At 35.5% G+C, this 14,063-nt stretch overlaps 1 protein-coding gene and 1 pseudogene across 2 annotated transcripts in view; both read right to left on the bottom strand.

The window, feature by feature from the left end:
• Positions 1-14,063, bottom strand: part of RAVER2 (ribonucleoprotein, PTB binding 2) — a 93,125-nt gene that overhangs the window by 23,771 nt on the left and 55,291 nt on the right. The window contains exons 6-11 of one of the 2 annotated variants that reach the window (XM_033225164.1): positions 12,072-12,157; positions 10,292-10,396; positions 10,025-10,139; positions 7,709-7,977; positions 2,342-2,453; positions 59-195 (exon numbers count right to left, since the gene is read on the bottom strand). In XM_033225164.1, coding sequence (XP_033081055.1) covers positions 59-195; positions 2,342-2,453; positions 7,709-7,977; positions 10,025-10,139; positions 10,292-10,396; positions 12,072-12,157 — 824 coding nt within the window. The remainder of the gene's footprint in view (positions 1-58; positions 196-2,341; positions 2,454-7,708; positions 7,978-10,024; positions 10,140-10,291; positions 10,397-12,071; positions 12,158-14,063) is intronic. The other variant, XM_033225165.1, reaches the window with a different exon arrangement.
• On the bottom strand, positions 13,414-13,834 carry LOC117092035 (annotated as a pseudogene).

Below are 14,063 nucleotides of genomic sequence, written 5' to 3'. Positions count from 1 at the left end.
CTCAATATATAGTTGAACTAATTTTTCTGTGTATCCTCAGAACCTGGGAATTATTTACCTGTGCATAATCACCAAAAGGTGGAGAATAAGCAATGCACTTTTCCAATGTGTGTTGTGATTCATTTCCCTGAGAGATTACATCCAGAATGCTGCTTGCAATTCCAGTCTTATGAAGAGTGGTTTTACTTGCAGGGGCTAAAGGCAGAATCAACAAGTTTATTTTATTTAGGTTATTTTATTATACATGTATTTTATTTAGGTTGTTTTAAACAAATTATTTTATTATAAATTATTTTATAAATTATAAATTATATTATAAACATGAATTATATTTTATTATAAATTATAAATTATAACAGCATATTATAAAATAGAACAAAATTTTAGTTTGCCAACATATAACTAGATATATTTTCCCCTGGGAAAATACAGTATATAATACTGTCTCATTCATTTGAAACAACTTAAAATGGACACCTATCCCATGGGTAAATAATTTTGGTGGAAAGGTTAAAAAACATATATGTCGGCCGGGCGCGGTGGCTCAAGCCTGTAATCCCAGCACTTTGGGAGGCCGAGACGGGCGGATCACGAGGTCAGGAGATCGAGACCATCCTGGCTAATACGGTGAAACCCCGTCTCTACTAAAAATACAAAAACTAGCCGGGCGAGGTGGCGGGCGCCTGTAGTCCCAGCTACTTGGGAGGCTGAGGCAGGAGAATGGCGGAAACCCAGGAGGCGGAGCTTGCAGTGAGCTGAGATCTGGCCACTGCACTCCAGTCCGGGCGACAGAGCGAGACTCCGCCTCAAAAAAAAAAAAAAACATATATGTCTGGCCAGGCATGGTGGCTCATGCCTGTAATTCCAGTACTTTGAGAGGCTAAGGTGGGAGGACTGCCTGAGCCCAGGAGTTTGAGACTGGCTTGGGTGACATAGTGAAACCCCGTCTCTACAAAAAAATACTAAAAATATAAAAATTTGCCAAGAATGGTGGTGCATGACTGTAATACCAGCTACTTGGGAGGCTGAGAATTAAGAATTGCTTGAACCCAGGAAGTGGAGGTTGCAGGGAGCCGAGATGGTGCCACTGCACTCCAGCCTAGGTGACAGAGCAAGACTCCGTCTCACAGAAAAAACAAAACAAAACAAAACAAAAAACAAAAAATTAGCTGGGCATGGTGGCACATGCCTATAGTCCCAGCTACTTGGGAGGCTGAGGTAGGAGGATCACTTGAGTCCAGGAGGTGGAGGCTGCAGTAAGCCAAGATCACACCACAGCACTCCAGCCTGGGCGACAGAGACCTTGTCTCAAAAAAACAAAACATATGTGTGTGTGTGTGTGTGTGTGTGTGTGTGTGTATGTGTGTGTCTAGCCTCTAAAACAAGGTATAAAAAATGTAAACTGTTCTTATAAATGTAATAATTGTCACCATCAATTTTGACCAGATCAATATATAACAGTTATACTAGAAGTGCACTTACATTTTTTTTCCAGCTCAAAAAAAATTACAAATTAATGTTTGGGTTCAAGGATATTTCATAAAATACAGAGGATATATATTAAAAATGAAATTCATCTTTCATCTCTTTTCATTTAATCCTATTATTCTTCCCAGAGGTAATAGTTTAGAATTTACTTTTTTGGTTTTACTTCATGCATTTGCACACTCAAGTATATACATGTAAGGATATATAACTTTAAATAAACATAAATGGAATCATTTTATGCATATATTTGCCAAAATATGCTTTAGAGTTCATCTCATATCAGTATACGTAAATATCCCTCAATTATAAAAAAAAGTTGCACAGTATTCAATTATATGATGAACTATTTTAGCATTCCCCTATTGACAAATATTAAGTATTTTCCAGTTTTCCCACTATTTACAACCAGTGATGCAGTGAACATCCTTGTGTCTGGAGCATATCACATTTGTGATTTTCTCTTAAAACGACATTTGAATGAATAGCTGATTTACAGTAATTGAAAGCTTGAGGGGTTCCTCCAAAAAGTGAATGAGAATTCCACTTCTACCAATTATTGGTAGCTCATACATTTTGGGAGTATTCAAACATTCAAGATATATAAGATTACTTATAGGTTTAAACTTCTGGTTAAGAAAAATGATTCTCTATGAGTTGTAATGTTTTCCTTAAATAAAATAGCACGCATTTTGAGTGTCTTAGTTTTAATTACTATTTTAATTTAAAGAATAATTTAGGCCTTAATTTGGTCAATAGGTATTATTTGCTTCCATTAAGTCAAAAATTAAAGTAAAACTTATTATGTAAAGTATTCAATAAAACTCCACAACAAGAATACTGAGCCCCTACTTACATGATAAGCACACACTGGGCAACACACTTGCCAAATTCAAGTATGGATTTTTACTGAGCCGAATTTCTTTTGGTGGTTCTCCCAAGAGTGAAGTCTGATTCTTAGAGGCAGCCTATTTAACAAGAACAAAGGAGGGGGTACTTAATGAGAGGAACACAAAAATAAAAATGAAGAATACAGAAATACTTATTTTTCAATACATCTAGTATACTTATGAAATATCTATGGATGTTGACTAAAATTATCACATTTCACCTGCTATTAGTTGTTCAATTAGGTTTTTTAAAAAGCTGTTCTAGAGCCATAGAACTTTAGAACTGAAAGAGAGTGAAAGGATATCTTGTACAATCTTCTCACTTGAACCAGGAAAGAATTCATCTTCACAAGAAAAACTAAATTCCATATCTCTTTTCCAGAAATACTGTTTATCTATCTATCTATCTTTTTTTTTTTTTTGAGATGGAATCTCACTCTATTGCCCGGGTTGGAGTGCAATGGTGCAATCTCAGCTCATGGAAACCTCCACCTCCCGGGTTCAAGCAATTCTCCTGCTTCTGCTTCCTGAGTAGCTGGGATTACAGAACCGCACCACCACACCTGGCTAATTTTTTAATATTTTTTGTAGAGATGGGGTTTCACCATGTTGGCCAGGCTGGTCTCAAACTCCTGACCTTAGTGATGCCCCCACTTTGGCCTCCCAAAGTGCTGGGATGACAGGCGTGACCCACTGCGCCTGGCCTGTTATCAATATTTTTATTGAGATTTTTATTTTATATTTTATGACCAAATAACAAAAGCAAAGCTTATTTACCTCTGGTACTAAATATAATGTCAAACAAAATAAATGAGTTTAATAAACTCCAACTCCACATTTAGATGATGCTAGAAACACACATTTCTTCAAAATGTATATCAGTATATTTTTATGTAATTAGTTAGGTGTAAGGATTCTAATACAGTTGACCCTTGAAACAACATGGGGGTTAGTAGTGCCAACCCCCCACAAAGTGGAAAAATCTATGTATAACCCTTGACTACCCAAAAACTTAACTACTAATAGCCTACTGTTAACTAGAAGCCTTACCAATAGCAAACAATTAACATGTATTTTGTATGTTACATACGTTATACACTGTTTTTTTACATTAAAGGTGGAGACAAGAAAATATTAAGAAAACCATAAGAGAAAAACATTTACAGTACTGTCGTATTTATCAATACCATAAATTATGTCATTTGTTTACAATATAGATCTGTCTGAAATGGTGGACAACAGCAGCTACAGACCTCAATCTGTGGTACTCATTAAGCAATTCGACTTTTACTTATAATGTCATGACACTGCTTCTTGAGAGCCCTTCTAGTATCACTAGTGGCATTTTTATGGATCATAGGTGTTATTCAAGGTTTATGATATTGCACTAATCATGATGAAAAATATGCAAGCATGACGAGACATCACTTTTTACTGCAATAAGCAATTTACTGGAGAGATGAATGGCTCACATGGAGATGATTAGCAACACACAGGATTTTAAGTGGATACTCTCAACACTTGGGCTCATCGCAAAAGCAACAGGAAGTAGGCACAAAATTGTCACAGTAGTACAGTATATACTACAGTTAATTTTATGCAGTTATGATTTAATACTGCATCTTTATTTTGGTTTACATTTCTTTTGACTGAATGGTGCCATGTACAGTCTTTAAGTATGTATGTCATGTATGCTAACTTTTAACTTTTTAATAATAGGTTTGAGTATATGTTATGGTAGTAAATTACAAACTAGACTAATATCTACATATATTTTATGCATTCATGACATATATAACTTTTTCTTAATTTTTTCAATATTTCTAGGCTATGGGGTTCATTTGGGAGTTTTTCCAAAGTTTTCAAATTTCCAAAAAATTTCCCACTATATTTCTTGGAAAATATCCAAGCATAAGTGGACCTGTGCAGTTAAAACCTGTGTTTTCTAAAGGGTCAACTGTATATAGAAAACTCCTAAAAACTCAACAATGACAACAAAAATGAACCTGATTTAAAATGGGCAAAAACTTTAATAGACATTTCTCCAAAGAAAATATAGATAACTAATAAACACACACAAAAATGCTCAACATCACTAATCATTAGGGAAATGCAAATCAAAACCACAATGAGATACCACTTCACACCCACTGGGATGGCTACGACTACGAACTGAATGTTTAAGTCTCCCCAGAATTCATATGTTGAAATGCTAAGCCTCAATGTGATGGTCTTAGAAAGTGGGACCTTTGGGAGGTAATGAGGTCATGAAGGGAGGTAATGAGGTCATGAAAGTAGAGCCCTCAAGAGTGGGATTAGTGCTCCTATAAGAAGAGACATGAAAGGGCTTGCTCCAGCTCTCTACCATGTGAAAATGGAACGAAAAGATGGTCATCTGAAAACCAGGAACAGTATCCTCATCAACACTGGATTTGCTGGCACCTTCTCTTAGAACTCCCAGCTCTCAAACTGTGAGAAATAAATGTTTGTTATTTAAATCATCCGGTCTATGGTATTTTTGTTACAAACAGCTAAAACAGAAAACAAGTGTTGGTGATCATGTTGGAAAATTAGAATCCCTGTGCACTGCTGGCAGGAATGTAAAACGGTGCAGCTGCTGTGGAGAAACGGATGACAGTTTCAACAAAAATTAAACATGCATTATGGTATGATCCAGCAATTCCATTTCTGGGTATATACCCCAAAGAATCGAAAGCAGGGACTCAGATACCAATGTTCACAGCAGCATTATTCACAATAAAAGGTAGAAACAACCCACATGTCCATGGATGGCTGAATTAAAACATGGTATATATGTACAATGGAATATTATTCAGCCTTAGAAAAGAAGGAAATTTGGATACATGCTACAACATGGATGAACCTAGAAAACATTATGCTAAGTGAACTAAGCTACACACAGAAGGACAAATATTGTGTCACCTAGGTACCTAGAATAGTCAAATTCATAAAGACAAAAGTAGAAACGTGGTTACCCAGGCTAGTGGGAGGGAAAAAGGGAGAGTTATTATTTAACAGGTACAGGTTTCAGTATGAGATGACAAAAAAGTTTTGGAGATGGAAAGCAGTGATGCTGCACAACACTGTGAATGTACTTAATGCCACAGTACTCTACACTTAAAACGGTAAATTTTATGTTATGTATATTTTAATTTTACCACAATAAACAGAAACTGGATATCATCCCTGTCTCCCTGAATAAAATTCTCAAAGGTTGGGAGTTAGAGTCCAAATCTCTCTCTGTGGTTTTTTTTTTTTTTTCTGCACTAGAGGTGATTCTGGAAGCAAAAAGGTAGACTCAAGACTTACTGGCCAACACAATATTAAAGATGCAGTTCTAAACATCTAGAGCAAAGTTAAACTAATTATTTCAGGAAAGTCTAAAATCTCACAGTTAGAAAACACTGAGGTTACCTGGTCCAACCCCTATTGACAGGAAGAGGGATCATTTATATTAACACGACACCCTATACAGATGCTCACCTGGGGTCTGCTTAATTGCTTTTGGTGATATGACAGTCACATCTTTGTGAAATAAACTTTCTCTCTGCTTAAAAGCTTGAATCGTTCTTCCTTATATTAAGCCTAAATCTGCTTTATTGTATGTTGTACTTACTTAATAGGTAGTTCTGCCCACTGGAGGTACACATAATACCATATGACTACTCTTTAAATAGGTTTAACAATGTATATGTTTGGTTGTCCCTTTCCAGGTTCCATATATCCACTTCTCCTGAATTCTTCTTCACAGGACTTATTTTCCAGAACCTGCCCCTATTTTGGCTGTCTTCTTGTAGACAGACTCATTTGCCCATTATGTGAATCACCTAAAATCCACAGTTCTTCTAAAGACTCTGATGCTTGCAGTGAACTAAAGATTGCAAAGAGATATGAAGTATTCATATACAAGTTTTATTTGTGCAATTTCCCTCAATAATCCAAGCAATGAACACTGCAGATAAATTTTTAAAATTTATTCTATAAAGAACTGACGGCCAGGCGCAATGGCTCACACCTGTAATAGCAGCACTTTGGGAGGCCGAGGCGGGAAGATCACCTGAGCTCAGGAGTTCGAGACCAGTCTGGCCAACATGGTGAAACCCCATCTCTACTAAAAATACAAAAATCTGTCAGGAATGGTGGTGCATGCATGTAATCCCAGCTACTTGGGAGGCTGGGGCAGGGGAACCGTTGAACCCAGGAGGTGAAGGTTGCAGTGAGCCAAGGTCACGTTGCCGCACTCCAGCCTGGGTGACATAGCAAGACTTCATCTCAAAAAAAAAAATAAAAATAAAAAAAGTAAAAAATAAAAAAATTTAAAAAAGAGAGAACTGCCTTAGCTTTCTGAATGTACAATTGCAGGGCATTCTAGTCATACCTCTTGCTATGGCTAGGTAACACTAAAATCTCTTACAAATTCAGTATTATTATTTTGACATTTGAATACAAGAAACTACATAGATTTTTTTCCTTACAAACTGGTTAAGCCTAAGTTTTATACCACTTACAAACCACAGTGTATTTTGGGGTACAAATATAATAAAAATTAGATGTACTTTAGTCTATCTACTTATTACAACATTTATAAATATCAGTGGTATATTAACCAATAAAATGATTGGGTAAACACTTCCAGAATTAAAAGAAAGACCAGATTAGTTAGACCAGAGTTTAGTAGCTGGTTTTGATATTTTCCAGATAAAATTTGTTCTGCCTTTAAATATTAAAATACTTTAGCTACTAAATACATATTAAGACACACAAAAAGTATATTTTAAAGAACAGCATTAACATGTACTTAGCCTTACAAATAACATTACTATGTAAGTTAATAAGTATTGATACTCCTAAGCTTTTTCAAACTACAAAATTCTGAACTTAAATTAGTTTATATCTTATATTTAAAATATCAAGTATTTTTGAAAACCATGTATGTCACAAACTTTTTGGAAATTCCTTATTCTCTTATAAGGAATAAAGAATCCACATATAAATTATTTATAAGAGACATAACTCATTTTACACAAATTAAAATTACTTTACTTACAAACTGGCAAATAATTAAGGTAGTCCCAAATGCCAGTTAGCATAACTTATCAAAAAATGGATTTTTTGTTTGCTTATTTTTAATAACAGATTTTTCAAAAACATTGCAAACAGATTTTGCAATGTTTTCTTCAATTTTGAGAAGTAAATGTAAACTATGAAAAAGTCATCATTTCATTGACACGACAATTTAAGATATAATTTAAATGGAATATATATACATATATAGGTATATACACATCTGTGTGCACACAAAGTTTTCTTACCCCTGAACTTATCTCTGTGCCTTTTGGCTGGCTTTGCTGCTGCTTATGGTGTCCTGCCAGCAAACTTCCAGCAGCAAGGTTTGGAAAGCTCTGAAGATAAGGCTGCGACCCTGAGAAATTTCCTTCTGCCATTCCCACTGTGGCTGGCTGTTTCTCCTGAGTATTACTGTGCCCTGGCCCAGCCTGTCCAGCAATGTGCTGATTTGGAAAGAATGGTAACATGCCCATTCCAGCTGTTATCGTTGTTTGAGTTGGAATCAGGCTAGATGCTGTAGCAAACCACAAATGCAAAAAGCTTTTAGTTAGAAAATATTTATTCACAATAGTCCTTTTGATTTTGTTAAGTTATGAGCAAAATGCAGAGAAACCAATTTTGTACCTGTTAGATAACAGCAAAAGGTAAGGTTAGAGGTTGTTAATTAGTGGGCTCCTTTATGAAAAAACAAAAATCTACAATAGTAATAATGCTCTTATTTTCAGTAACTTTCAGGGTAACCTCAAATATATGAAATTTTTAAGTTTTTTAATTCTATATATAATTGTTAATTGGCATTTAAGCTATATTAGTGCTTTTTTTTATGCCCATTCATTGCAACTTCACTGTTTCCATAACTGAAGGAAATAATTAAGTTTTAAGTTTAAAAAGTTATCTGAAAGTAAAATTTAATGAAGTTTGACTGAATCCAATAATAAATTTGGTTAGCTGGCTTCCATCAACTCATGAGAGCTATTAATACACACCTCTTCCCAGCTATTGAGTTAAGTGTCTTCATATTGGTAACCTGAAATCAGTCACAGTTGGAGTATTCACAAACAGAAATGCACAAATGCTACAAATCAAGACTTTTTTTCCACCTAGAGAGCTTGTTGTTAAACACTTATCAGTATATCACTGGCTTCTTTTCTTAAATGACTATTTGTTAACAGATAAGCACGAAATTTAATACATGAAAGTTTTATGTTTTTATTTATAGAAAATAACAAGAAATTCTGGGAAAAATAAAAGCGGTTTTTTTGTTTGTTTTTTGAGTCAGGGTCCCACTCCTATTGCCAATCATGGCTCACTGCAGCCTCGACTTCCTGGGCTAAGGTGATTCTCCCACCTCAGCCTCCTGAGTAGCTGGGACCACAGGCGTGTGCAACCACGCCTGGTTAATTTTTTGTATTTTAGTAGAGTCAGGGTTTTGTCATGTTGCCCAGGCTGGCAACATTCCTATTAAAAGTTTTAATAGGAAAATTCTGAACTGTTCCACTTTTTAAAAAATCTATAGGTCAAAATTAAATGGAAAGAGCTAATTTTGACAACTAAGATTTGCCATTTTATAAATTTACTAAACAAATTTCTTCAATTATTTTTAGTAATAATCATTTAGAGATGGATACTTTGGTTCCCCTAATGTTTAGAATATAGTTATTTGGACACTAACTTTTCAATGTTCTTAAAGCAGCATATACTAAAGCAAATAGTTTATTAGTTAATTCAACACAAATAATACACATTTACATAAGCTTTTAGACATAGAAAATTTAATTTTTTGGCAAGACAGACCCCATGATATCAAAAAATTTCTTCACCGGCTTAACTTTTGTCCAGTCAATTTCAACAGTCAGAACTAAGTTATTTGATCACTGGACAAAAGGTTAAGTAAGCTACCCATATTTAATTGACTTTTTTTTTTTAAATTATTGGTGGACCTTCTGTTTTTACTCAGCATGCCCACTTCTAAGCAAATTTCAATTAAGCTTCAAGCTGAAAATGCACCCTTCAAAATCACATTCGAATAAGAAATCTTAGTATAACACCATGCTCCTATTTTCCTGCCAAAAAAGCTATTTTGTTTGCCATGTTTTTAGAAGCACATAGTACACACATTAGTTTTCTTTGACTACTGATTTAGAGGTTAAATTTTTTTTAACAATACAAATAAATAATCAAACTTTAAATATATAAATACTAGATTTTTAAAAATAAAAGTGAAAGGTTTCTTATCCCAAATGGATCCATATATGCTGTCAGCCCAGTGGGCAGCATGTCAGTCTCAAAGGGATCTGTGTCTTTGCCTTGCACTGCTGTGAACCTGCATAAAATATTAAAGCATATCCAACAGGGAAAGTCTTATCTTGGCATGGAAGCAAGTCCATCAGTAACTTATCAATATTCAAAACAGAAAAAGCCAAGAGGGTTCTCAAAATTTTAAATGACTAAATAAAACTCAAATTTGACTTCCCTGTAAATAAAAGTAGAACATAGGTAAACTATCTTTAAATCTCAAACCTGACTGTTTACTGACTTCTCAGTAAATACACATCATTTACTTTTATGTGCTTCTCCATGATGATGTCCCAACTCCTTTTTCAATGGAAGCACTGACCCTATCCCTAGTGCAGTCTGAAATACCACAGCTGGGGGCTCTCCAAGTAAGCCGGGTTTCTACAAAAGAAGAAAAAAAGGTAAGACCCATGGCCATAAGATATAACCTAAAATAAGTTACACATGTGAAAATTCATAAACAACCTGATCCACAACCTGATTCTAGAAAAGAAATGAATTGATTCTAAAAGAAAAAATGGTATCATACTTACATTATTAGTATGAATATTCTCAAACTTCATTAATTGTTGTTGTGCCAGTGGTATATGAGAAAGATTCTGAAGGAATAAATTAGAAGTATTACCCATAACTGAGCTCTGTGAAAATGACAAAACGTTGTTAGTTTAATTTTGAAAAGCTACATGTTGTATAACCCGATTCATTTTAAAGTTCAATTCTCCAGTCGATCTGAGTAAAAGTAATTGCTTCTAAACATAATATTTCACTTTCCAACTTAACAGGCAAAGTTAATTAATTCTTTTAATAATATACAAAAGGGGGCCATGCAGTCATGAAATTAATTCTACATTCTTTCATCCTTCCTTCCCTCCTCTCACCCCCTTTTGGTTTCAGTGACAGTGACATTCTATTCATTCATTTATTTATTCATTTAATCATTCAACAAAGATTTATTGAGCACTTTCTATGTGCCAGGCACTGTGCTACTTAGTGAGAAGTACAATAAGATCTGCCCTCACAGATCTTACAGTCCCCTAAGGAAGGGAGCCATTAATTAATAATAATTTTAAAAAACCACATGATTACACATGGTAATTATATGAAGGAAAAATGCAGGGGGCTATGAGAACAAGTAGTGGAGGAATGTTATTTAGCCTGGACGATTCAAGGAGGAACTAATTCTTGTACTGCAATCTGAAGGCTGTAGTTGAAGTCTGGGAGGGAATTAGGTGATGTTGGGGTGGGAATCATTCGCATTCCAGGAAGAAGGACCAGCAGAAGAAAAGACCGAAGGAGGAGAAAACAAGGTCCTTTGAGGACCAAAACCAGGCTGTTGTAGTGGGACAGTGATGTGTATTGAGCTGAGAGGCAGAAGGAACTAGCTCAAATGTATGGGCCTTAAAGGTTAAAGCATTTTGGTCTTTCTCTTAAAATACAGGGAATATTATCAATACTCTGAACTTCCCCTCTCATATTACTTTTCACTCCTTATTGTAATTAACTGTTTAATGTGTTTTCCCTACTGGTTGAAATTCTATAATAACATAGACTTTAAATGTTACATTCCACACAGTAGCCTCAATGATTAGCACAATGTCTAATACATATATGTCAGATACTCAATAAAATACATTGAGTAAATGAATGAATAAAAACTCTATAATGTATCACCAAATCCTGTGTTAGATTCTAAGGATGAAAAATAAAAGCTAGATTTAGGACCAGATATTCATTCATTCAACTTATATTAAGCATCTATTATATATTGTTTGATTTGTAATTAGAATTCTATAGTCTTAAACAGTACCTGAAATTAATGAGTAATGCTTATCACTAATATTATGGACATTTAAATCTATAAACTCACATTTAAAATATTTATCTAAAAAAGGTAGAAAACATATATTCTATTCTCATATACATGAGTTGTTTTTTATAATATTCATTAAATTTTAGGAAGAGTTACTGTTCATTTATATTTTCTTTCTAGAAATACTTTTTTGAGTTAAAACCACATAAGAAGCCCTGTTTTGAACAACTGATTTATTATCTAGAAAAAATATACCACTTTCCTTCTTAATGCCATACAAATTGGAATCAATAATATTTATTGTGGTATATAACTACTGCTTTGGTTAGCTTAATTGAATCTGATGTACTCATTAAGTTATAATTTTACATAGCTATACTTATTAAAGATTTTCTTTAAAAGCAAAATACTCATTTAATTTCTTGAGAACTTTAAGTGCTAAGAACAAACAAGATATTCACTCCAAATATTTAAAGCTTCAGTACTTAATGTTATTTATGTACCTGATGTGCTTTATTCAAATGTAAAAATGCAGGAGAGATGGATGGATTCATCAGATGTGGCAAGCTGTGAGGTGTTCCAAGAACGGCTTTGAGAAAATAAAAGTAAAAACTGTAATATATATATGGAATTAAAATTTTTAAAAAACCAAGCTTCGAAAAGGGTTATTCATTTCTTTAAACTATTAACAAATCCACTGAAAGGTCAATGACATAGTGACTTTGTCACTGGTCAAAAGTGACAGGCACCTTTCCCTGAGATTCAACCCTGGAATTTGTTTTAAAATTCAAAAGCCTTCTGCCATAATCGTAAAACTCCAAACCTAGGCTTAATCTTCTCTAGAATTTAGTGCAACAAAACATATCCACCTTTTAATAAGCACAATACTCATTTGAACCCATGTTATTTATTCAGTGTTTTTTTAGGTATTTCAGGCATTCTGGCAGAGGGTAGGAGTGGGGGACCGGATACAATCCTTGTCCTTGAAAAGCTTACATAAAATCCAATTGAGAAGACAATATATGTACACACAAATATTTACATAAAAAAATCAAAAGAAACTGCAAACCTGTACACAGACATAAAAAGAATAAATGGGAACAATACTCATAATCAAGTCTAAGAGCCTAAATACCAGAGTACGTTTCAAAAGGGATGTTTTTAGAACAGAAAACTTACAAAAGGGAGGCAAGGATGTGTTACAGATGTTTGAACCAGAGTGCCTCCATCTTGAATAGAAGTTAGGTAAAGTAAGGTTGAGACCTGCTGAGCTGCATTCCCAGTAAGTTAGGCATTCTAAGTTATAGGATGAGACAGGAGGTCGGCACAAGATACAGGTCACAAAGCCCTTGCTAATAAAACAGGGTGCAATAAAGAGGCCGGCGAAAACCTACCAAAACCAAGATGGCGACAAGAGTGGCCTCTGGCCGTCCTCATTGCTACGCTCCCAACAGCAACATGACAATTTACAAATGCCACGGCGGCGTGCGAAATTTACTCCATATGGTCTAAAAAGGGGAGGAATCCTCAGTTCTGAGAATTGCCCACCATTTTCCTGGAAAACTCATGGATAATCCATCTCTTGCTTAGCATATAATCAAGATAATCAAGAAATAACCATAACAATGGGCAACCAGTGGCCCATGCCACTGCTTTATGGAGCAGCCATTCTGTTTGTTTGTTTGTTTGTTTTTGAGAGAGAGTCACACTCTATTTCCCAGGCTGGAGTGCAATGGCACGATCTCTGCACACTGCAACCTCCGGCCTCCTGGGTTCAAGCAATTCTCCTGCCTCAGCCTCCCAAGTAGCTGGGATTACAGGCACTCACCACCACACTCAGCTAACTTTTTTTTTTTAAGTACAATTTCCATTTTATTTTTCTCCAGATAATAGTTTATCTCAGTCTTTAAGCACTCAGCTCCTTACATGGGCTTTGGTGGGGGACGTGGGGCAGCACCCGCAGGTCTAAATTGGGGTGGGGGTGTTCGGTCTTTGCGGGCTTCACAAGATCGATTCCTGACTACTTTGCTGTGAATTGCACAACTCACACAGTAATGTAGCTTCACATACAGCTTGGGAAGCACATAGGCATCGAAGACGCTCGCTTCAGAAATGTCCCTGCTGCGGCCTCCACTATGTTTCGAATGACAAATTTCTTAATGGCCTTGTCCTTGGGCACGCATCGGGCACAGTTAGTGCAGCGAATAGGCTGCAGGTGGCCATGGCCCTTTTTGGCACGACCGTTGTTCCTTCTTTTCTTTGTCATCTTGGAAGCACGGACCGAAGAGAGCTAATTTTTGTATTTTACCAGAGACGAGGTTTCACCATGTTGGCCAGGCTGGTTTTGAACTCCTGACCTTGAGATCCACCCACCTTGGCGTCCCAAAGGGCTGGGATTACAGGCGTGAGCCACCGCGCCCGGCCTGGAGAAGCCATTCTTTATTCCTTTTCTTTCTTAATAAACTTGCTTTCACTTTAAAAAAAAAAGGGGGGGG

The sequence above is a fragment of the Trachypithecus francoisi genome, unplaced genomic scaffold, assembly GCF_009764315.1.
Source record: "Trachypithecus francoisi isolate TF-2019V2 unplaced genomic scaffold, Tfra_2.0 Lachesis_group12, whole genome shotgun sequence".
Taxonomy (NCBI): Eukaryota; Metazoa; Chordata; class Mammalia; order Primates; family Cercopithecidae; genus Trachypithecus; species Trachypithecus francoisi.
Note: the sequence above shows the minus strand (reverse complement) of the source record. Positions and strands in the feature narration are given on the sequence as shown.